At 46.9% G+C, this 24,792-nt stretch overlaps 2 protein-coding genes across 4 annotated transcripts; both read left to right on the forward strand.

The window, feature by feature from the left end:
* The first annotated feature begins 1,105 nt into the window (after window positions 1–1,105).
* Window positions 1,106–10,728, forward strand: TAT (tyrosine aminotransferase). 3 transcript variants are annotated; one of them, XM_053952527.1, is made up of 12 exons: window positions 1,106–1,201; window positions 2,819–3,061; window positions 3,241–3,345; window positions 4,167–4,234; window positions 4,615–4,773; window positions 4,954–5,092; window positions 5,606–5,658; window positions 6,015–6,167; window positions 7,070–7,198; window positions 7,561–7,644; window positions 9,219–9,317; window positions 10,054–10,728. In XM_053952527.1, exons 2-12 carry the CDS (start codon window positions 2,827–2,829, stop codon window positions 10,195–10,197), a joined length of 1,368 nt encoding a protein of 455 aa, XP_053808502.1. In that variant the 5' UTR covers window positions 1,106–1,201; window positions 2,819–2,826; the 3' UTR covers window positions 10,198–10,728. The 3 variants fall into 3 exon arrangements, with proteins under 3 accessions (XP_053808502.1, XP_053808505.1, XP_053808504.1); XM_053952529.1 differs by lacking the exon at window positions 1,106–1,201 and adding an exon at window positions 2,217–2,237; XM_053952530.1 differs by lacking the exons at window positions 9,219–9,317; window positions 10,054–10,728 and adding an exon at window positions 7,859–8,908.
* A 7,319-nt stretch (window positions 10,729–18,047) lies between these two features.
* CHST4 (carbohydrate sulfotransferase 4) lies at window positions 18,048–24,236 on the forward strand. The gene is made up of 2 exons (XM_053952534.1): window positions 18,048–18,542; window positions 22,373–24,236. Exons 1-2 carry the CDS (start codon window positions 18,430–18,432, stop codon window positions 23,562–23,564), a joined length of 1,305 nt encoding a protein of 434 aa, XP_053808509.1. The 5' UTR covers window positions 18,048–18,429; the 3' UTR covers window positions 23,565–24,236.
* The last annotated feature ends 556 nt before the right edge of the window (window positions 24,237–24,792 follow it).

Consider the following 24,792-nt stretch of genomic DNA (forward strand, 5'->3'; position numbering starts at 1 on the left):
TGCAGTGAGAAGTCTGCCCTCTGGTCTGGGGCTAAGGATCCTGGCTAGACCTGCTGCCTGCACTCCACTGCCTTCCAACCTGCCTCCAGCCCTGAATCCTTGGCCCCCATTGTGGCCTCAGAAGTGCCCATTGCAATACTGGGGTCCACAGCAGGTCATGACTCCCCAGCAGTGTCAGCCCTGCCACAGCACCGAGAGAAGGGCCCACTCATGTCACCTGGGGAGGTGCAGCTTTACTGATGGTTGTGTAGTGAGCATGGGTTGAATGCAAGGCCCTTTATACTTCCTCGGGTGCAGGTATAAACAGGTAAAATTCACAGTGACCACTGGCCTCTGCAGTGAAGGCATCAGCAGTCTGTTTGCTCAAAGGTTGGCAAGTCCCTCTTGTTCCTGAGCAACTCTTCAGTCTCTGGCCATTTGCTGCCCTGGCAATAAGGGAAGACTTGGAGCAGCCCTTGGAAGGCAGGAAGAGTGCAGATGTCTCTCATTTCTGATGGCTGCCAGAATTATGAGTTTACTCGGGTCTTGCAACAACCAAAAAAAAAAAAAAACAACCAAACAAACCTCCCCTTCAAACCAATAACAGTTTGAGCTTACTTTAATCCTTCAGGTCCTGGCACCTCCAAAACACTGGCTAGAGAAGTGCTTTCCTCCCTTTAGTTTATTGAGGAAGATGCCTCCCAATTGTAATGAAGCCACAAACTGGTGTTTGTCAGCTGGTGCATTGGGATCCCAGAAACTCTTAGGTCAGGACAGACTGATGGCTTCCTCAAGCTTTATGGTCCATCAATCCACTCTCAGTGAATTACAAGGTGCTAGTACTGGAATACCTGGACTCTGCAGATTTGCCTCCAGCAGTGTTTGCAGACTGAGGAAAGTGGTGGCAAAGGATGGCAGCCCAGGCACGCCAGGAAGCCAAGCTGTGTCCTTAGGCTTCCCCCTGAAAGAGTTAATGCAGAGCCATGTTCCAGGTGTTTGAATTGACTACAGTTGCAAAGGGGAGGAGAGGTCATTTTTGGGTGGGGAGAGCAGCCCTCTCTGTGAGCCAATGGCTAAATGATTCAGTCTCAACGCCCAGTTTTGGAGATTATTTCATGGGCAAAAATTCACAGGACTTTCCTCTCAAGGGGATTTGTCCTGGATGAAAACTAGGGACTGGACCCCCAGGCTTGTTGGTGTCTCCCTGTCTGTGCTGTAGAAGGTAAAGTGCTGTGCTCTTGTGCCTTGCTTCATTCAGGTGGGTAGTGGGGAGTTCTTCCCTGGCTGCCTACATTGAAGGTATCTATTGTGCCTGTGTCTACAGCTCCCCTTTTCAGAAGAACCATGTTGCAGGGTGGTGTAAGGGCTCTGCTAGGACAGACTGTATATTTGGGATACAGCCCAGCTGTTGAATTGAGATATGTGGCTCATTTCTAGGCTCAGTTTTTTCTGCAGCCCTGCTGTATATTTCTTCAGCTGACTTTTTTCTAGTGGAAAGGAAACCCAGAAGGTTTCAGCAGAAAGACTGAAGTCTTGCTTTGTGACCCTGTTCGATCAGCCTGGGTTGCTATAAATGGCCTAATAATGCACTGCTGGTAGAGTAACTGCAGAAGCATGGGGCATCTCTAGGTGCAGACTTCACTGAAACACTGAGAAATTTGTTCAGATAGCAAATCTTGCCTGAACCAGGCAACACTACAGCCCTTCTGGCTCAGTCTCTGTGTCAAGGAAGAGGAAGCTGTGCTGTATCTGCGTATGTGGGGCTATGCAGGAAAGGGCCATCAGGAAAGGGCCACTGTTTACTGAATTGCTTTTCAGTGGAGCAGAGAAATAGGACAGAATAGAAAGCATAAGCAGTTTGCGGCAGGATTACAAGGTAGTTTGCCAGTATTAGCAAAAACAGACTTTGTGGCTCAGGAGGTCTGCCTCCTCTGTGCCCTATCCCTAAACTGCAGGTGGAAATCCCTGAGTCATCATCAGTTTGTAAGTTAGGCTTTTCCTGCCTGGTCTAGATCGTGTTCTGGGTATAACATGCTGGGATGTGTAAGTCACTTTTGTGTCCATTTTTGGGTCTTGGAGGCAGCTGTTCCTCTGCTGTGCCTTGCTTGTTACTCAGTTTCAGGTTGAACTACAGGCCCTTTCTTTGGGGCAGTGCTGCCTCCTGGATTTCCCTCTTGGCCATACCAGTCTTGCTCCATTTCCTAAGCAGTGCCTTTTGCTCTAGGCTCTCTGGGCTGGGCTGTTCTCTACTGACAGAAGTAAGTGTCTGACCTCTATTCTGCCACTGCCCAGTGCATCCTGATAACACTGAAGAAGAACTACCTTTTTGGCATCTGATATTTGATTTCTAGTGCTGCATTTCTGTCTGTAGATTGGAGGAACATACTGCGTATGAACACACATAGTGGGCCAGTCCTTGTGTTTGCAGGTTGAGGTGTACAAGTTGATAGCTGGGGGGAGAAAGTGGGTGACCCGGTCCTTCTGTCAGTGGAATATTGAATCTGCAGTCAAGCAGTGACTACAACATGCTGCTAATTCTTGGCTTCTGGCTTTAGCGGGGCTTTTTCCTCCTCAGTGCTGGAGGTCCATGCTAGGCAGGGGTGCAGCTAACACACAGAAGTGCCTTAATCTTTCCCACTGTATTGCTCTCTCACTCATGCATGGGGTTTCACTACATCCTGGCCCTACGTGCTGCTCCTGCTTTGTCCATAGGCAGTAGGTAGTGTCTACAACTTTTGGAAGTTTTACTTATGGGCTGCATCCCCAAATGCAACCCCAAACAAGATTCCTTGTTTGACATGTCTTAACTAAGCCCAGGAAATTCACTTTGCACTGACAGCTCTCAGGATGGACTCGTACCTGATCCAAATGAATGGCCATGGAGATCATGCCCCTATGCTAGATGTTCATCTCAAGAACACTGGGAACACCATATCACCAGGGAAGGTGAAGGGTCGGAAGCCAAGATGGGCTGTCAGGGCTTCTGAAATGTCAAAGAAGACTTTCAATCCTGTCCGAGCCATTGTAGACAGCATGAAGGTGGAACCCAACCCAAAGAAAGCCATGATCTCCTTGTCCTTAGGTGAGCATAGTCCTGTGGCTGAAGCCTCCAGGTATTTGGATCAGCTGTGTGGCTGACAGATTGCAGGTCTTTGAAGCACAGAGTTTGTGCGAATACCAAGGGATAGGTCAGACAACCACGCAGCTCTGTGCCTGTCACAGATCAGCGAGAACTTTACTGTTTTTTCAATCTTTGAAAAGGAGACCCAACGGTCTTTGGAAACCTTCCCACAAATGATGAGGTCACACGGGCTGTGAAGGAGGTTTTGGACTCAGGACAGTACAATGGTTATGCTCCATCTGTTGGTAAGTTGACAAAGTTCATCCTGTGAGAGTTGGATGAAGTCATATACCAGCTCCTACCCCACAGCAGGTGTATGGAGCCCACAGACATCTTTCCATTAGCTCCCTACAGCTGTCCTCACCAACAGTCACACGAACACACAAGTATATGTATCCCCAAGATACACCTGTGTGCTCTTTCCTGTGTGGGCTGTTTGAGGCCCAGAGATCCTGCAGAAGCTGTTTGCTGCCCTAGCCACTGGGGCAGACAGGGTATCAAGAACCCAGAAGGGCTTGGGACTGTGTGTCCCTGCCACGGGTTATAGCCAAGCTCCTTTCTGATCTGCCTTAACCAGGAGTTCCCTTGGGCTCCCTGACTTCACTGACACCATGAGCCTTGTTTGCAGTTAGTGCCAAAAGCATGCACAGAGCATAGATCATGCCTGTATCATGGGACCCTCCATCTGGTGACAGGGAGGGCTGCCCCAGTGCCATCACTAAACAGTGAAAGCCATGTCTTGGCTTTCTTCTGGCTCAGAAAACTCCCTGGCTACCTACCACTCTGCTCCTGTCAGTTCTGTCCCTGGGACATGCTGGGGCCATAGTTTGCCTGCCCTGCCCAAGGTTTGTCTCTGCTCTTGGCCATCCTGGCCCAGCCTTGGGGCTGCACGGTGCTTGGCCTGAGGCAGGACAGTCTCTGCCACCCTGGGACACCACCGAATGGGCTTTCCCCAGCTCACAGCAGCTGTAGCCTTGTGCTGGTAAGAAGAAAGAAACAGTATTGGTAACAAGAAGGAAAGAATCTGTAAAAACCTCCTTTCCATGTCTGACTCGTCTTTCCTCAGGCTACCAGTCCTGTCGTGAAGCTGTGGCTGCATTCTACAACTGCCCGGAGGCACCACTAAAGGCCCAGGTACTGGTGCCCAACAAAGGCACTCCCACTTCAGTGCAGACAGGGTGCTGCTGCCTGCAGACCATGGGGCATAGGGGCCCTGCACCAGCTCTCCCTCCCTGCCCAGTTACAGTATTAAAGGCTGGTCAAATCACTTTGTCCCAAGGTGGCCTCCTGCTGCTCTCATCCCTTCCCTGAGCCCTTCACCTCCACCCTCCCAAGGAGGAGGTTTTGCTTTCCACCAGCTGAAGTTTCCCTGCTTTCAGTCAGGCCCTGGCACTGTCTTTTTGGCTGAGGAGCTCTCCCTGGCAGAGCTGAGCCTGGATGTTATGTCATTCTTGTGTGTCCAGAGTACTTCAGAGTGGTTGTGCTTCCCACTGACCTTTCTGTGCTCTTTGCAGGATGTCATCTTAACGAGTGGCTGCAGCCAGGCCATAGAGCTTGCCTTGGCAGTGCTGGCCAACCCAGGCCAGAACATCCTGGTGCCACGGCCTGGCTTCTCCCTCTACAAGACTCTGGCATTGTCTATGGGAATAGAGGTCAAACTCTATAACCTCTTGGTAAGTAGTGGCAGGCCTGGAAGGGGCAGCCTTGACATTTCTCCTCTCAGAAATACCCTGGCCCTGCCTGGGAAGTGGCTGAAGGTGACGTGAGTAAACCTTGGGTGCCCTGGCACATCTGACCTTGTGTGGCAAGTCCAGTTCCTCAGCTTTTACTTCCCTTTTTCTTCACTTCACTAGCCAGAGAAGGCTTGGGAAATTGATTTGGAGCACTTGGAGTCTTTGGTGGATGAGAAAACAGCTTGCCTCATTGTGAACAACCCATCGAACCCCTGTGGCTCTGTGTTCAACAAGAGCCACCTCCAGGAGATCCTGGCAGGTGAGCCTGCCTGTGTGTTTCTGGGGCTTGGGACATGGTTGCAGTCTAGTGCCTGCCCCCATTGCTCGTGTCTCAATTGCCGCAGCACCATGGCCAAGGGCTTCGCTTCTGACTGACTCCACCTCAGGAATGAGGGCTTGCTTAGTGTGGAGGTGCTGTCTTATCTAGCCAAGAACATGCAGAGCATGTGCCTTCCTCAAGAGCTCTGTGTGACTTGGACTGCTCATTTCTCCCCTCTGGCTTTTCACTTGGAGTGTTCACAGGAGCCCTGTGCTTCCTTGTCCTGACAGGGAGGGCTGTGCTGCCAGTCCCCACCCAATTGGAGCAGAACTAGGCTCAGTCAGGGCAGGGATCCCCAGTGGTCAGGCTCACCAAATGAACAGTCTGTAGGAGGAAGATAGGGATCCTGTGCCCTGAGACAGAGCTTCCCTCAGAGCTCTGCCAGGCCCTGCAGGCCAAGTCTGTTCCCATGGAGGATGCAGGTGGCCAGGCTGAATGCCCTCTCTTCCACAGTGGCATCAAGACAGTGTGTGCCCATCCTGGCTGATGAGATCTACGGAGACATGGTGAGCGTCCGTTGCAGTCCTTTGCACTCGCAATGCTGCCTCCCCTTTTTGATGTACCTAATCCTTGGCCATGGCAGCCAGGTCTCTAGAGGTGAGGGACAGCTTCACTTCCCTGGGTCTGGGGCAATGCCTGGAGCTCCCCGTCCTTTGGAGCACAGTCCTAGGGTAACCTCTCATATCCAGCTCCCTTCCTCTTCCCCAACAGCTTGCTTTTATGTCTGTGCACTTACCATGTTCATACTTTTTCACCATGGGTTTTCCATCGCTTCCCTGCATCCCTTCTTGTTAAGCCTCATGCCCGCCCCGGTTCTCACAGTAAGAGGCAGGGACAACCCTAACACAGTCTTCGGTCACAGGTATTTGCTGACTGCAAGTATGAACCCATTGCAACTCTCAGCACCAATGTGCCAATCTTGTCCTGCGGTGGCTTGGCAAAGCGATGGCTAGTCCCTGGCTGGCGGATGGGCTGGATCCTAATTCATGACAGGAGAGACATCTTTGGTAATGAGGTGAGAACTGCTCTGTTGCTGTCATGGCAACAGACTTGCAGAGTCTTCAGTATGTAGATCACCAGGTCTTTAACTGATACAGGCGGGTACTGCTCTTTTGCTCTCACTTGGGTGTCACCCAATTGTGCTTACCTGCCTTTCTGCCCCTCTTTCATGTCCCTTCCTTACTCCATCTGCTCCCAGACATGGTCTTCTACCCACATCTACACTGTAACTCATTCCGTTTCTCTGCTGCTCATTAATATATGCCTTTTCCTTTTTCTGTGCTTCTAACTTCTCAGAGAGCTCCAGTGGGCACTGAAAGTATTGCATGGCTTATCCGGCATGTGGAGTCCATGAGTGGTGTCTATGTGCTCTTACATGGTTTCTCTTAAAAGTAAGAACAAAGCACCTCGCAGTGCTGCCAGTACTTTATCTGGCTATTTTTCAGCTGTGTTACAAGGACAACCATCTACTGCAGTGACCTTTCCACCTAGAAGGCTCTCTGCAGAGGAAGAGGGAGAAGAGAGGACCAAATGAGTGAGCAGAAAAGCTAATATTGATTGTCCTTACCTGGCTTTGAAAGTGTGGATTTTGGGCACAAACCAAAGGGAAACGCAAAGTTGTATTTGGAGCAGCTCTGGCTTTACCTGCATTATCTATATTCCAGCCTGGTTTGTGTCAGATTGGGAAGCTCCAAAGGTTGTCTCTGTTGGCATTTCAATCTGAAACGGAGGAACAGAGAATGGCACTGTAAATAGTCTGCTAAACCTGGCATATAGTCAAACAAATGTTCTTAAGTACTTTGTATGCTCACTGAAGAGAAGGTGTGAACAGCCATAGAAATACAGGAAGTGAGCCTTGGAGCTGTTCCTTTCCTTTAGGGAAGCATCATCTGAACTGCAAATATTATGTTTTCTCAGATCAGGGATGGCCTTCTAAGACTGAGTCAAAGGATCCTAGGACCCTGTACAATTGTCCAAGGAGCACTGGAGCGCATCTTGCACCGAACACCACCTGAGTTCTACCACAACACCCTAAGCATCCTCAAGGTAAACAGGCTGTTATAGATCAAGAAGGGCTGTTCACAGATTGTTTGGAGGGAGATCAGATCAAATTCCATCAGGAGACATTGTAAGGGACAGAAATACTGACTGTGATAACGTTCAGGCAGCCTAGCTCTGCAGCTGGAGCTGCTGACCCAGGGGATGGAGTTTGGCACTGACTTTCTGAGCTCAGCTCAGTAACACCTGCTCTACTCAAGGCCACGATCTCCCATGCTGTTTGCATTTGTTGTCCCTTTATTTGCAGTAGGCAAACCTGTTCATAGTCCCAGTCCAGAGTTTGGCATCCAATCACTGAGCTGTTTTCTGGAATTTCTCCTGTTTTGAAATTTCTCCTTTTTGCTTTTCAGTCTAATGCTGACCTTTGTTATGCTGCCTTATCAGCTATCCCTGGCCTTCAGCCTGTCAGGCCTGCTGGAGCCATGTACCTGATGGTAAGTGAGGATTGCCAACACTCACCCTAGGTCTGGTTGCCAGAACTAGTCAATGTTTCAGATTGGTACTTGCCACCAGGTCTCTGTTACTGTGCATTTTCAAATTGCCCTGTGTGGTAAATGCATCCTTTGGTCACCTTAGAAGGCCAGGAGTTAGCTGTTAACTGCTCACAGAGCAGAGGCCAGTACACTTAACCCACTTGCTTCTGCACAGAACTCCGTGATTTGTACTTTTCAAGATAAGGCTGTTTCACCTGGATATGAAGCCCCTGGCAACTGGAAGCCCCTATAAAACAAGGCAGAATATCATACCTCCTGCAGAAGATGTAGCCTTCTTCATACTAGCATGCCTGTCTGCTGCCTGTGGTGTTGCCTTTTCTTCTGCCTTTTCCCATGCCTGTTTGCTTTAAAGTTTATAATGTGCTGAAATTTCCTTTTTCATCTCATCAAGCTCAATTGAGAAATTTATGACACTTTGACACATTTGAATTTTTTTTCTCCAGTTTTTCATTCACTCTTAAAATGTGGACTCAGAACTGGACAATACTGCAGTATCTGTCTCACTCATTTCTATCGAAAACTCCTTATCACTTGACCCTGTTTCAAATTTTTACTCAGAGCTACACAGGTCATTTTGCTTATGCTTTTTATGTAGAGGCACAAGTCTAAGATTCTTTCACACTTACTGTATTTCTACAGTAACTGGCTCTCTATTTAAAATTAAGTCATGTGTTTATTTTTGTGTTCTACTAGCTCTTTCAGAACTTATGTAAACAAATTATCTCTCAAATTACCTGTTTAAAAATATTTTCATGAGATGTTTAAAATCTTCTTTGGTTATAAAGGTCAGTCTGGATGGGGCCCTGAACAAACTGATCTAGTGGGTGGCAGATAGTAGTAGAGGCATTGGAACTAAATGAGCTTTAGCTCATTTATGAGCTCTGCCCATAGTAGAGGCATTGGAACTAAATGAGCTTTAAGATCCCTTCCAATCCAAACCATTCTGGGATTCTATAAACAAATGGCCAGAATAGCACTGTCTTTATGTGACAGATGGACAGCTGCCTTCTTTCCAAATACAGAAAAGAAATATTTATTGACGATTTTACCATTTTCATGTCATTTTACCAATTATATTATCCTACAAGGATTTATTTTGTTCATAATATTCTAGACCTTGCTATATTTCTTTTTATTTTAAACCAAAGCATTAATTTTTTTCTTGCATGACAGGATTATTAATGCATATTGAGTTCTCTACCAAGCTCTGTCTCAATGTCTTATTTATTCCTTTTCACTTCTAATTGGTTTCTGTGTCTTTTCTATCAGCTGTTTTTTAATTGAAGCAGCATTTAACTGAAATTCTATCTTTAGATAGTTAATGAAGACTTTTTCAGAAGCCCAGTTTTCATTTATATGTTTCTGTCTTGCATCCCAGGCAGCCCAAATCATAAGCAAAAATTGAGGGCAGACAGTTGCTCTCGACTGAGAAGTCATTGGGCCATGTGTGTAAACAAGGACACTGTAGATTGTTTTGGTGCCCTTGATTGCCATGTTACATCCCTCTGCTGCAGGTTGAGATAGAGATGGAGCATTTTCCGGAGTTTGAAAATGATGTGGAGTTCACTGAGCGACTCATCTCGGAGCAGTCTGTGTTCTGCTTGCCAGCCACGGTGAGCCTAACACTGAGAGCCCCAAGGAGTTGTGAGGCCAAAGCAGGGTGGGAGAAACTGTAGGGGTTTGCAACCCTGAGTTCTGAGGACAGGCTGGGAGTTGTGTATGCAAGTGTCCATGGTCTGTAATAGTGTGTGGGAGCTGGCTGTCAGCTCCTCGTGCTGTGTGTGGCAGTCTCTGGCTCACTAACAGCCCTCAGTCAGGCTGCCAGGATCTTCCCAGCTCCAGGCTTGCCCAGTATTTCTCAACCTGGCAGAGCTGTATCCCTGAAATCTATATACCCCCACAATTCCTTGCTGAAGGTGCTCCCTCAGAGGAGGGCTCTCACCTGTGTTCCTTTCCTCAGTCTATTTCCAGTCCCCCACCCCTCCAGACATAGGGAAGGCTGAGAACATCTGTGCCTTGCATTCACTTCCAACATTGAATATGTAGAGGGCCTTAAATATTCTCCAGCCCTCTCCTTCGCTAACTCCTTTCAGCCCATTCCCTGCACAGTCTGGTCTGCACAGTTCACACAAAGTCCTCTGGCCTGTCCCCCTCACAGCATCATGTCTACACAGATGGAGATGGGAGATTTGCTTGGAACAGGAAAAACGGTCTAAGGGAGCAAGAACCAAGCCCTCCTGTTCTACATTGACTGTATTCACGTGCTGATGCAGCTCATGGTGCCAAGACAGGGCTCTAAAACTGGCACTATCCCAGATAATCTGCCAGCTTCATCTTTTCTCATTTCAGTGCTTTGAGTACCCAAACTTCTTCCGCGTAGTGATCACTGTGCCTGAGGAGATGATCTTGGAGGCCTGCAGTCGCATTCAGGAGTTCTGTGAGATGCACTACCAGGGTGCTGAGGGGGCCCAGGATCTGGAGTGTGACAAGTAGCTACAGCTGGCCCCCTGCCTCTGTCAGGCTAGACCTTGTATGAGGCAGCAGCTGGGCAGGCAAGGCTGCTTCCAGCCAGTCCTACCTCTCCCTGCCTGTAAGCAGCCACTGTCCTGCTGCTTCACTTTTTGTGCTCCACAGACTCCTCAGCATTATGGAAAGAAGACACTTCTCGCTTCTCCACTAGAGCTTGCACATCCTCTTGCATCCAGTCCCCCATCTCTCTGTAGAATCAGCATCTGTGCCCTGTGTTGGTCTGTGCTACCTGTGAACCAGCTGCAAGCAGGGGCAGAAGGTTGTTCCTGGGTTGGGCCCTGTGGCAAAGTCCCTGTTGGCCCGTGGCTCCTGTGCTGGCCACACTTCCCCTTGGGGACAGGAGAAGGCTGCTGTCTTGGAAGATAAGAGAAAAGTACCCACCTCTCACTTCCCTGTGTTACCTTAGGAGGCCAGAGCTCTTTATACCAAGCCCTTTGCATGATAAAGGGAGTAAGTTATTGTAACTTTTTTATTAATAAAAATTCTGACATGGCAGTCCTGCACTGTCCTACTGTTGCGCTAGGTTAGGCTTGGTCACTGTGTGGGTCACCTTTGCTCACCTCATGGTATTGCAGTGCACCAGGCATGTCCCTGCCTGCCCAGGGCCATCCTGTGTGCCAGCAGGGATATGGTGAGAGTGATTCAGACCCCCAAAGAAACCCACCAACCCTGAGAGCAGGATGGGCCCTGAAAGCTTGACACAGACTGGAGCCAGCCCCTCCTGCCCTGATGATGTTGGCAGCTTGCTGTGGCAGCCAGTCCACTCCCCACAGAACAGTCCTGTCTGCACCTTCTCCTTGGCCCTCACAGCCTCCCCCACTGTGGACCCCAGCAGAGCAGTGGGTGCTGTGCTTGCTGCTGCAGGGAGGCAACTGTCCCCAGGACTGGAGCCAACCATGCCTGAGTACTCAAGGCTTGGCATGCCTTTCCTGCTGTAGTGGTGAATCATGGGGTGGCACCCCATGGCTCATACTATATGTGGTGTTTGTGACATGCCAGCGGTACCAGGGTTACTGATTGCTGAATACGTCAGCTCCATAAAGTAATAAGGAACTGGTGGCCTTTTTTCCTGTTTATTCAGTGGAAATGGGAGGAGATGATAAATGCCCATTGCAACATGTGTGCTGGTGAGATGCTCAGGACCCATTTCAGGAACTGTCAGAGGGGCGACTTGTGTAGTGTCTTACATTGCCACCTTCAGCTCTGTTCACGTGTCCTCCCACAGGGTTGGGATCCACAGATCAACCCTGCCTCCCTAATGACAGGAAACATGCACTAGCTCTAGATTACACCCGGCCAGTCCTGCCAGGTTCTATAACAGTCTAATTGTCTCCCCTTACCTTTCCGAGTACCAAGTCTGGGTACCAGCACTCCATTAGAGGGAAGGGCTAAATGAGAAAGATAGCAGTGTATGAAAAGGTCTTTGACATGTCAGCTAAAAGTGTCCATGCTACATCTTTTCCTTTCAAAGAAAGCAATCCCAGAATAAAAAGAGAGGGAAGCTATGGGTGAATGGTACACAGCCTCAGAGATTTAATGCCAATAGACCTTCAAATAGAGCTGAATAACCAGAACTGCTTAAGAAAAGACATTGACAAGTAACAGGCAGGGTGGTGTGTGAAGGGTCTGTTGGACCAGGAGACCCTTACAACATAATGTTGCTGCATTTTTATGCCATCTTGAACCTACTACAGCTTTCATGTACCATCTGCTTCCTTCAACTCTTCTCCATGTACCTTAGCTTCTGTGGCTTTAATCCCCATTACTAATAAACATATCCCGGTTTTAGAGAAAGCTGATCCTTCGAGATCACTTTTCCTTCAGGAACCCCTTTTCTTTCAGAGTCCCCTCAGAGATGTCTGTTAACATGCAGATATTCTGCAATAATTAACACAGTCCTGTTTCTTTTTGACCAAGCAGCATTTGACTGAGAAGGCTAAGAGAGCCAGCAACATAGGCATATACATACCTCATAATCTCAGGATACTTTGATTTCTCAAGGCCACATCCTCCACTGTCATCTTTTGTAAACATTTCCTTTTGACCGCACCTAGGTTTTCCCTGATGCAATAGCAAACTAGCATTAAACCGCAAATGTGCTGGTATCATTTTTCAGGTATTATACTCACAGATGCTTTGTGTCATAGTGTGGGTGTAGGTTAGAGCACCTTGCCAGCCATACAAACTAGCCTAAGTTGGAGTTTGGAGGTACTCTGTGCCAAAGAAAACCCCTTCAGCACTGAGACCAAGGAAGAAGTCAAGACACAGATCTGAAGCTGCTCTTTGGAGATGCTCAGACAAGATCTGCAGAGCTTTAGCAGAAGTGCCTCAGTGCCCTTATAACTGATTGTGAGAAGATAAGGGAAGATTGGCAAGGAGGATTGTAAATACACTCAAATGTCTTGCAGGTGAAGTGTAGAAAAACACAAATATTATATTAATTGTTGTGTAGTCTTGTGTGTTTGGTAAGTGGTACATCTGTCTTTACATAAATAGGCCTGTGCTAGACTTAGAACCACCCTATTAAACACACGTGACATTCCTGCTTTGCTGTGGTAAAGATCAAATCTCAGTGGTAAACTGTGCCTGCAGTAATCCCTGATATACATGTGAAAACAGCAGGTTTGGTGATCCTTGAGCATGGACTAGACTCCACAGTGCTGGCATCCCTCTGCCTGGGTACTACTTTGAGGATTCCCTGGTTGGTATGGTAATGGAAATAAATTTACTCTGCATTTCATCTGTGTTTTTGTGGTTGTTCCTGCATCCTGCCTGTGCCGGCTCACACACTGATCCACAGCCATCCTCCATATCTTAGCTGGGGAGCAACAGTGGTGTACCCTGGCACAGGCTTGCATTGTGCATCTGCACTGTTCTGTGCTTTCGGGGCTGGCCATGTTTAGGATTAGGGTGATTTACCTCAGATATGGAGACCTAGGCAAGGAGGCAACCTCATGCCTAGGGCTCTCTTTGGGAAACTGAAGGAACTTCTCAGCTTGGAGTGTACTAGTCCTCAGCTTCCAGAGGGGCTGGCAGTAGGTTCAACCCTGACAGGGAAACTGGTACTGTAGGCAAGCTGGGACAAATTGCACCTGCCAGCAGTGAGATCATCAGTTCCCCCAGGTGTTTTAGGAACATCAGTGTAACCTGGCTCCTGGCAGTGGCCTCACCCACTCCCTCTTCCAGTTGCCCTGACTGCCTTCAGCTGGTCTGTAGACCAGAGGGGAGGTCCCTGAGGGTCTTCCTGCCTTGGGGCCATGGCCTTTGGCTGCAAGAGCCTGTATACACTAGCCTGCTCTCTACCATCATGTAGCCTGCAATGGGAAGATGTGGTTTTCACTGATTTGGACCCAGGATGGTTGCAAGGAAGCAGTCTGGGGCACGATCGTGGAGGCCCTGGTGAACCAGAGCCCAGCATTTCCGGGAGCAGTGCATGGCAGTGGATGGCAGTGCATGGCAGTGGAACCCCAAGGGGAGGTGTCTGTGAAAAACTTTGTATGTGAGGCCTAGCACATAACCTTGTTCTCTCGGGGCGTGCTGCTTTGTCAGGGGCCAAAGGAGCTGACCTGCTCTGGTGGCATTGCCCACCAGAGGCACATACAGGTTTTACACAAGCATGAGAAGTGGCCAGGAAGAGATTGTGGATGTAAGAGGAGGTGGCAGCAGTGGGCTGGGAAACAGAACTTTTTTGAGGTGACTGGGAGGGATTTTCTAAACCAGAGTGTGAGAGTGTAGAGGAGCTCTGCACGAGAAGGAAGGCTTAGCATGGTCAAAGTCATGCCATTGACAGGACAGCCACACAAGACACATCCTCAACAGGGTTCCAGTAGCTAGGAGGCACCTACCAAGCTAGCTAAGCTTAGCAATCGATCAAAACAAGGTTGAGGTTGCGTGTTCTACACTAGCCTTCAGCCTCGGTCCCCAGCACTGCGGAGAGCCTCCTGAAGGACAGAAGCACTAGAATCTTCCTCATGGTCTGGCTGTCTGACATGGGCTCTTACTGTGCTGGGAGCCCAGATCTGTACCAGCCCTTTGTTTTGTCATATATTGTCTTTGTTTTCCTTATTTGTCTTGGGTCAGCGTTCCCTGAAGCTTTGCCAAAGCAAAGAGGTGTTGTCAATAAGTCTGAATTACTTATTTCCTGGATACCTGACAGAAATAGTTGGTGCTAGCACAGGGTCTTCTGCACTCCAGTGCACTGCATGGGCTATGCATGCTTCAGGTCTGCTTGTTGCTTTTGTTTCTCTCAACTCTAAACTAGCTGTTCTGCTCCCACTTCAGTTCCTGTGCTGGTTTCTGGTTTTAGACTGCCTATGTACATAAAGAAGGCAGAAGCTGACCAGTGAAATTAATTCAAAAGTTGAATATATACTTTTTTTTTTCCTTACTATTTTTCTCATTTATGTGTTGGTAAAGTATTATGTGACCTCCTTCCTTCTCTCGTGCTTTCTCATTTTCCTGTTCCCCCACCACTTGATATTAGAGTGCTGTATTACAATGAAGACAAGAAATGATACTGCAACTGTGCAAGGGTGAGAGAGGGAGAAGGTCAGCCATTATCCTTGCTCTTGCCTAACACATCTTTGGGTTCTTATGTGCCAATTCAGACAAGTCTATTTATCTCAAACTGACTCTAAATAAAAATATAACTTTAAAACTTACTTCAAACACAAGAAAAAAGCCACGGGCACATCAGCCTGTCCTTGGAGAGATGCCGCCATATTGGGCATCATATCAGTCATTTGTCTCATTTTCCCTTGTTCTGGAAGGCATATGGGGCAACAGCTGCTCTAGCTCAGAAAGAACTTGCTCTGACTGGAATTTAACATAGGCATTGCACCTCCGCTCCTATGCATTCTGGAGCTTCCCTCACTGCTGCATTCTTTCCATCCTCTGTGAATGATGACTTCTAAAGCAACCAGGGTGACTGTATACAACACCCCTACCAAAGAAAGGCTCTTTTCTGAAAGCAGAGTTCCCTTCTGTTGCCTTCATCCCATTGAAAGTAATGAGCAGTTGACATAGAGAGCTTTTTTTTTTTTTTTTTCCGTAGATTACTGTCAAGTTTGTTTACTACAAGGAGCGGGGTTTTTCCTGTGCATTTCAAAACACACTATAGTAGTACTCAAATCCACTGATCAGCACAGGAGAGCATGCATGGCCCTTGTGTGAACAGCAACATTGCAGCTTTATGTCATACTCAGTGACATTGCAGTCATAAATTTTCATTTTCCTCTACAGCTTCAGAAGCGTAAGCTAGAAAACAACTGAAATCCCTCTGATTTGAAAGGGAAACATTCACCAATGCATAGTCACAGCATTGCCTCTTACAGCAGCTCCCCAGCATCATACCTTTGAGATGCAGAAAATGTGAACTATCCCATCACACACCTGAAGATGATAGAGATTTTGGCAGCATGATTACCATGAGCTGCTTTAGGTATCAGCCTGGTAAGAGTTGTGTTCTTCAGGGCATATAAGCACAGATATTAAAAACTTGTATAGGTTGAAGACTGCAAATAGGGAGAAATTATTTGTGTGTCTTAATTTTAAAAATTGTGATTATACCAAATACAGTTTTTATGTGTAGGTTCATGGCAAAGTAGTTCTCACAACATGCAGCTAAACATACCCATATTGCCAGGGAATCCTATTGCTGCCAAAAGTATCTTACGTTCAAAACAAGACTGGAAAAGTGAATAGAAAAATGTCTAGGTGCTATAAAATGCAAAGACAAGCTTGATCTGATTTTAGACAGCTTCTGTGTCTTCTCATAGACATCACTCTCCACTCTTGTCACAGCCAACAGAAAGAAACAGGAGCTTCCAGGGCATCGCTCGCTAGCTTATTTTTAACATCTGCATTCAGAGAGATGAATCGTGTACTCCAGATTCCTGACTTCAGGGAGGAAATGTTTTTCTTGTTCTCTTCCCTAGGCATCTCCTCTAGATGATGGCAGAAGACAGGGCATGGGGTTAGTCAAGCCTTAGAGCTGATCAGGTTTCACTGCCCTAGGTATGCCTGGTTCTCTTATCAGCTGTCAAAAACATGCTCTCAGGTAGGGAGGGATCTCCAGTATAAGCACTGTGGAGTTAAACTCTAGTCTATACCATTTGCATTATTCCTCAGCCTACTTCTGTTGCTGCTGCACTGGGTCAGGCGTGACCTGTTTATGCATGCTTGGGAGCACAGTACCTATTGCTTACTTCTTCAGGGTGTAAGAAATAAAAAGTGTGATTGCATGGGCAGTTCACAGAGATCACTAGTCTCTGAGTCCACAGAGAGAGGGTAGAAAATCTAAATGTGTCATTCCCTGGACATACTGAAACAGGCCTTTGTCTTTCCTGTGCTAAGGACCCCAGAGCTGGATGCAATATTCCAGGTAGGGTCTCCCCAGAACAGAGTAGAGGGGAAGAATCTCCTCCTTCATCCTGCAGCCCATGCTGTTGGTGACACACAGCCCAGGACATGACTGGTTTCTGGGCTGTCAGCACATATGGCTGGCTCATGTGGAGCTTCTTGTCCACTAACACCCCCAAGTCCTTCTTCTTAGAACTGGTATCAGTCCATTTTCCATGTGGCCTGTATTTGTGCTTGGGATTACTCTGACCCTGTATGCTTCTGCTTTGCATCATAAAGCTTTTGAGTCAGACATATCGGGGAGCATGTTGTTTGTTTTCAGGAGCCAGAGGTTCCCTCCTTCAAATGTCACAATATGCAGGTCTCAGGAAATACAGTGTGCCAGACCAGTTTCTCCTCCCAAATCTTAAATCCAGGGAAGAGCACATTCTCCTCCTCTGTGCAACTGCTCATACTACAGAGGATGCCTTGTGGAAAGCTCAGACAAAATAACTGGGACATGGCGTCTATACAGGTAGAAAAATCTGCTCAACCCTTTGAGAAGATGACTGCACAGTAGTATTCAGTGCTGTCATAAAGCCTACATATTGATGCCAAGGGATCAGCATATCTTGCGCAAACTACATATAGCTGGAACAGGAGTTTTGATACATCTCTCTTCATGCAACTGTTAGCCAGGGAGGAATAATCCTTCAGGAAGAGCCACTCAAGTGGTGTGGCCTCTACAAAGGTTTTCTAACACCTAATGACATACAGGTAAATCCTGTGTGTCAGTGCAGGGCATGGGAACACATAGCAGAAGTTCAGATTGCACCAAACATTGTGTGGTCCTCCACAGGGCCCTACCTGGACCACTGCCAACTTTTCACCTTGTTTCCCAGCCCAGGGTTACCAGGGCTTGACCATCTGTATTTGCAATGCAACAAGTGAAAAGGAACATGACCTGCCCCATTCAGATTGTCCCTCCTACTGGAAGCACCAGCCTTGCACAGATTTTTTCTTTTGCTGTCTCCTATACTCCACTTGCCCTGAGAGCAACAGTGAGGTCCTTGGGAACACAAAGAGGACACCATTAAGAGGTCTGTATCTCTCCAGACTGTGTGTCAGAATCTATGAAATCTGGAATAGGAATGACCCAAAGCAACTGTCTCTGTGTGTAAGTATTTCTCTTGAGCCCAGTGCTGCCCTGTTTCACTACTTTACCTGGCACAGTCCCATTGCAGTTCCAGCACCCTTGTGAATCATTAACAGGCCAAGTCCAGCTGCTCCTTTCACAGCTTGTCCTTTCACACAGTTTTCTTTCCCAGCCCCCAAATGTTTCATTCGAGCAAGGTACAGACAGAGAAGAGTAAAAAAGATTTTATGTGAATCTGCATCTGCTGGCAACATGACAAGCAACAAGAACAATAGTAGGAAAGTATCTCTGCACTCATGGTGGGCAAGCTGGTCCTCTTTGCAACTTGTTTGTCCTTTGCTCTGACATTCTACAGACATCCCTGTTCCTGCTCTTACAGGCAGCAGTCTTTTTTGGGGCTTGTAATAGGAGTTAAAGGTATCTCTCAGTCTCCTTCATGAATTTTCTGGCCCTGTTCCTTTACTAGCAGCACTTGGTCATTCACACCCCTGTAAGAAACTGCCATTTCTGTACCTTTTGCTTCATGCAGGGTGGAGTTTTCTAGTTTAAGGCTGGTCAAAGTAGGCGGGCAGTGTAGAGCAGTCAGTCTTAGAGCTGGGATGTACACAAAGAGGACAGGAAGGGACAGGCACAGGTGTAGGTAGGACCTAAGTACACATGCATATGAGACTCCAGCATGAAGGCAGAGCGCCTGTACATGAATGCACAGCTGTTCGTGTGACTGCCTGGAGGCGTGTGTACCACAGCAGCGAACGTGTGTGAGGGCAACTTTGCTTGAATCAGGTCTCATGGTGCTTCACAAGGACTTGTTAAGGTGAGATTTTCAACCATTTCTTGGTATCTAGCATAGATGCTCTTGATGCCAGCAAATTGTGACAATTTTCGGCAGACAGAAGCTGTGGGTCTGGCTTAGAGGGTAGTTCCTGCTTCTCCAGACAGTCTTCTCAGTGCCCTTGCTCAGCTTTTCCCACTAGTGACAGTCATGCCAGCTGCTCACCCCTGAATGGGCAGATGACTTCTAATTCTGCAGAAACAGACCAGGCCAAATTGAAGCAGCATTTGAAAAAACTGTGAGCAACCATCAGTGCCATCAAAGGCAAGTGACAGGAGCTTTTCTGGTCCAGATCCTCTTTGCTATACTGCTACCATTACAGCAGTGGGGAACCTTTACATGTCTGGAGAACTCCCTGAGACTGGCAGAGCACTCAACATTAGTTTGCATGGCACAAGGTGTTTTTGGGCTGTAACTGTCTCATACCTGCCAGAGACATGCACATGTTCAATAAACCTGTAATTTGGGGATATGGTGCCCAATGCTGAGTGCTTTTCATGGGTACATTTCCCTTGGGCTGCTTGCTGCTTTCTGTAACACTTGCTCTTTGCCAGGATCAAGCTTTTCCAATGTCCCTGTGTGTTTCTAGAAAAGCCTAAGATTCTGCTTATTTTTTTTGAAACAAGCTGCTCAGGCAGTATTTTCATGCCTTTGCTGTGGGAGACACTAACATGTTGACACTGGATTGTTTTATTTTTCAGTAGTTTCTATATTGCATCCTTTGTGCCCTGAGATTCTTCCAGTTCTTTCTGCTCTCAGCCAAATCTTGGCTCTTCTCTGTTAGCACACACACTGTTACAGTGTGCTTTTCTTGTTCTGCAGCTGAGATTGTCTCAATTATTCTGGGCTGATCTTTACTTGCCAGCTCTGTGAGGGCTTCATATTTTCACTTTTGCAATATGACATTAATTCCATTGCTGGTGACTGCGGATGCTTGCTGTAGAGAAAATGTGGTTAAACTTAAGACCTTAGTTTAGAAACATCCCAGCTCCCATGACTGAGAAATACAGTGGTGAAAAATAAGGTTATACAATTAGTATTTCTCTCATATTAGGGAATGTATGATAGACTGTATAGTATGATGCTGCTCTTTCATTCCTCTTCATCAGGCACACAATTCATTTCAGTTCTTCTACTCTCTGTGGAACAGACTTCTGATGGCAACAATTATCACTATTTCTTATACAAGTGAAGAAGCTGTTGAAACTGTGATCTCACATGAGGTCATTTCTATCAAAAGCAGTCACTCTGTGAAATACCTAAAACATCCAGCTATCCTACCCTGGGATAAAGGTATACTCTTGTTTCCTGAAAAAAAAACCTGATTTCATTCTCATACTCAGGCAATTCCCATGTAGGTTTCCAAAGAAACAACTATTTCTGTGGTTTTAAATCTGCCTGGGTATCTACCTTCATGCCATTGTTCATGTCTGCTCAACAGACTTTTTCTCAATTAACAGCTTCTGGCTATATTCCAGGAACTCTGTCAGGAGTTAGAATAACAATATTAATGGTGCCAGATGGAAGTGATATCATCAAAGTTCATTTGGAAGCCAGGACTTTTGGTAAACACTGCTTGTATTCATTTGGAAGGAAGAAGCTGATATATCACTTATTTTTACAATAGTCTTTGTTTGCGGCTCTTCCTAGGGTTGATCCAAATAGCAACCTGATTCAGCTCCTTGTCAGACCTGAACACTACAGGCCATTTGTTTAGCCAAAAAAAAAATCAGAGGGTTTCTTGTCCAGGAGACAGGAATGATGTGGTCCCTCTCTAAATGCACAGCCTCATTCTTGCCAGACATTACTAAAGTAAAATTCATACTGTGGTAGCACCTGTTGGCAACAATGAGACGTACCCATCAGGCTGGGTATTTTCCTCACTCTGAGAAATTATAATTGCTGCCTTATAAACCCTAAGCTCAACACAAATGCACAGCAGATTACTAAGACAAAAAAGCCAATTTATGCATGTATGTTGGAGGCACAGATTAGTACTGTTCCTCGTTGGTTAGCAGCAGTGACTCTACATGAAAATCTAAAACATCAGTACTAGAGGAACTGAAATCATGGGAGGAGGCACCCCTGTGCAAATTAGTCTGAAAGCTTTGCTGCAGAGGAAAATTGAGGCAGGGCATAAGGAGGAGGTTAGGGAAACTTTGGGAACATTCAAAATTACTGTGGACCCAGATGGCATGGCAAGCATGTAGTAGGGAGGCAATGTCTGCATTGCAGCTGAGTTGAGCAATTTTATACCTCTGCTGCTTGTGTAGGGGGGCTGCTGCTTGGCATGGGAATAGCTAATAGAGTCTCATGCAATTGTGGACTGCATAAAAACAGTGTACAAAGCTGTAAGGGCCTGGGCTCGGATGCTGCTCTCTCTGGGATTAACATCTTGCCCTAAAAGCCCTGCTCTCTCTGTCCTGTCTTGCTGTGCATCCCCCTGGAAGGACTGACCATGACTAGGAACCAGAGAAGTTTTTTCAGTTTTAGTTCACCTTGGAAAATACAAAGCACCTGCACTAGCAAGAGAGGTCTCCTTCCACTGTGGCACAGCTAAACTGCCAACCTGGCAGATGGCAATGGGGAGCACTCCATGCTGCCTGGGTTTCAGTGCTGCACAAGGAGCCTGTCCCCAGGGGCAGCCCATGCTGCAGATACCCAACCTGTATTTGAGGCACAGTCAGGCACTGCTGGGGGACAGAAGGAGAGCACACAAGGCAAGGGTAATTGGCAAAGTGTCCTTTAATGTATTTTTAAATTATTTAATGAATTCTTTTTGCCTCAGATCCCATCTTCAGTGGTGTATTTCCTGCAGATTACTGTGCCAGCTGGTATTCAGGCTATGAATTCTTTCTGTGGCATTTTCATGCCATATCCCCAATGGCATGAAAATTTTTAGACATTTTCCAATAATTCGGTCATCCTCCTCCACAGGCAGAAGAGAGTATGAAACAGGTGTATGAAACAAGGACCCAGTTTTGGGCAGATTTTTGATTTCAACTAGCACATTGTGTTGTATGTCTTCTCATAAAAGACCTATGGGACGAGTGGGCTTGGAGGGAGGGATAGCAAGTGACAGTCTTTAAAAAGGAGTTAGGCTAAGAAGGGGGGTTAGTAGAGCAGGTAAGCAGTTAAGGCTGCCTACACAAAGATGGGTCTTTCTAGCAAAATTGCCTACAAAGCTCTGTCTGGAGGAGATACTGTTCTTGGATTTATTACAGTGCCAAGCTTCTTCCTTTGGTACGTGAAGTTTTCCCTGTGGTGACAATAAATGTTGCCTGAAATTTTAAAAGGAGTATAATCAAAACAAAAAGAAACCTACATTGTATGTTTACAGCATTTTGGCATAAAAATAATTGTAAATATTGGTCAGAGTAAGGTGTTCAAAAGTAAAACGTGGAACTGTTAAATTCTGAACACCTCAGCAAAAAGGGAGTGTTTGCATCTTTCCTTCATAAAAATTGCCAGGGATTATGTATGTGAAGCACACAATTTGTCTGTACCAACTTATTTCAGTGCACTCAACTAGCTCTTAAACTTTGCTACAAGTGCAGACAAGCTTTTCAGTATCTTCTAAGACTATATTAGAATGGCTTCCTGACAAACAGTGGTTTTGCTGCAGCAAACCTTCAGCCCTGCAGTACTTATGTCCTTTGCAAAGACACCTTGTGCGGTAGTTGTCACAGTGTCACTAGTAGTGTGGCAGCTTTCCAAAATCTTGTGCCTGCGGAGGGATGCACAGGAGCCTGATGCACCACATCTTGTCTTTTTCATCATCTTGTGATGCTGAACTTCCTCTGTCTCTGCAGGTCCCTTGCAATCATGGTGAAGTCTAGAAGAGTGCAGGTGCTCCTGATTCTGGTAGTTCTGTCCTTCCTTCTTATCCACTTCCTACCCTGCAGCAACAATGCCTATATGGAAGAAAAACCTTCTCCTGTTCACATCCTCATTCTCTCCTCTTGGCGGTCAGGATCCTCCTTCACTGGACAAATCTTCAGCCAGCACCCCAGTGTCTTCTACCTGATGGAGCCTGCATGGCATGTTTGGGTTAAGATGTACCAGAACAGTGCCAAAGTCTTACACATGGCAGTGCGGGACTTAGTCAGGTCGGTCTTTCTGTGTGACATGTCTGTGTTTGATGCTTACATGTCTAGCCAGAAGAAAAAGTCCGATTTATTTCAGTGGGAGACAAGCCGAGCCTTGTGCTCCCCACCTGCCTGTGACTCATTCAGTCGCAGTGACATAATCACTGCAGGCAATTGCAAAACCATCTGCGGCAAGTACCCATTCAGCAAGGTGGAGGAAGCTTGTAAAACCTATAGCCATGTTGCCATCAAGGAAGTTAGGTTCTTTGACCTGAAAGTTCTCTATCCCCTTCTCACTGATCCATCCCTGAACCTCAAAATCATTCACTTGGTACGTGATCCTCGGGCTGTGTTCAGGTCCCGAGAGAATACAATGGCAGACCTGAAACGTGACAGTAACATTGTTGTGGGGTCTCAGAAGACAAAGGGAGAAATGGGGCCCTACAACACAATGCAGGTAATCTGCAAAAGCCACGTTGAGATATACAAGGCAGGAAGTCAGGCCGCTCCAAGCTTCCTGAAAGACCGGTATCTGCTGGTTCGCTATGAAGACATTGTCAGAGACCCGCTAGCAAGGGCTGCTCAGATGTACAGGTTTGCAGAACTCCATTTCACACCAGAACTTCAGAAGTGGGTCCACAACATCACCCATGGAAAGGGTCATGGAGCACAGGCCTTTGATATTGGGTCAAGAGATGCACTGAGAGTATCCCAGGCATGGAGAAAGACACTTCCCTTCCAGAAAATAGAAAAAGTGCAAAATGTATGCAAAGAGGCAATGGATTTGCTGGGCTACCGGCTTGTTCAGTCTGAAGAAGAGCAGAAAAATATGTCTCTGGATCTTCTGTTTGCCCAGAACTCCTCTGAGTATCAAATTTTGAAGGCAGAAAAGCTGGTCTCTGCACCTACTCTCTGAAGGCTGCGGAGTGCTGAACTATTCACTAGAGCCAAAGAGGACAGAGGTGCAGGCATAGAAGTGTAGGAGCGTGCATGGATGTGCATGGATGCAAGAACAAGTGGTACAAGAACCCTGACTACATTCAGGAGAGCTATCAGCAGCACAGGGTCACTCTCTAAGACCCATGGAGATACAGCCACAATGGAGGCTAAAGTAATGCGAGTTTGTTTTCCAAATTAATTATGTTTAGGTTGGAGCATACAGAATGCCAAATGAGTAGGACCAGATAGCAGAAGCTCAAAGCCCCCACAGACCACAGCTGAAGATGAGGGAAACCACATGGAGCAATTGCACTGCAAAGGAAGAGCAAATGTAAAAGGAAGTTGAACAAAGAAAACATTGCTTGACATGCTGCCACGGAGGATATGTAGTGCCAGAAAAGATGCAAGGATGACTAGACATTTGGTTTCTGGAAAGATGTTGGACTTTGTTTTGGGGTTTTTTTTGTTTTGTGGGTTTTTGGGTTTTGGTTTTGTTTTTTTTTTTTTTTTTCATGGTTGCGTTTTCAAGGCCAGTTTTCCTTTTTTTCCATTTGTGTGCCTAAGTATCCAGCCTTGGTGGCAAAGGTGGGGAAATGTTCATGTTCACTTACTGTATAATGGGAAAATGGAATAAACCAGCTATTGCTGAAAATAAAACTCCTGTGTTTTCATGTGGGAAACTATGTAGCAGAGGCCCTGCAAGGCCTCCAGGGCGGTCACTAACCTAAGATAAGAAATGCAGAGTCATGATGAGTGGAACAGAGCTGCCCCTCTTCCGCACTCAGACCCCTGTTATCTCTCTGTAAGGCTATAGGTCGTATGCTCCTCGACCCCAGCCATTGGACAATTCCCGATCCCTCAACAGCGTACTTAAACCCATACCTTTGCCCTGTTCAGCAGAAGAGCTGTCACTGGAACCCTTTGCAGAAGCTGCCAATAAAGACATCTCTGCAGAATTCCACACAGCCTTCACCTCTCTCCTTCCCTGTGTCTGCCGAGGCACTTTGCGAGCACAGAGCTGAAATCACTAAGAGTTGAAATCACTAGAGCTGAAATCACTCCACAAGTGCTCGTAAAGTAGCCAGCGGCTCGGAGCTAGCTGGGGAGCCCAGACAGGCTGCGCCTCATCAGCACAGTGCTATCCGGGACACCCGGGCGGCTGCTGCCCGGGAGGCCAGACGGACCCCTAGGACTCCAGGCCGTGA

The sequence above is a fragment of the Vidua chalybeata genome, chromosome 11 (assembly GCF_026979565.1).
Source record: "Vidua chalybeata isolate OUT-0048 chromosome 11, bVidCha1 merged haplotype, whole genome shotgun sequence".
Classification (NCBI taxonomy): Eukaryota; Metazoa; Chordata; class Aves; order Passeriformes; family Viduidae; genus Vidua; species Vidua chalybeata.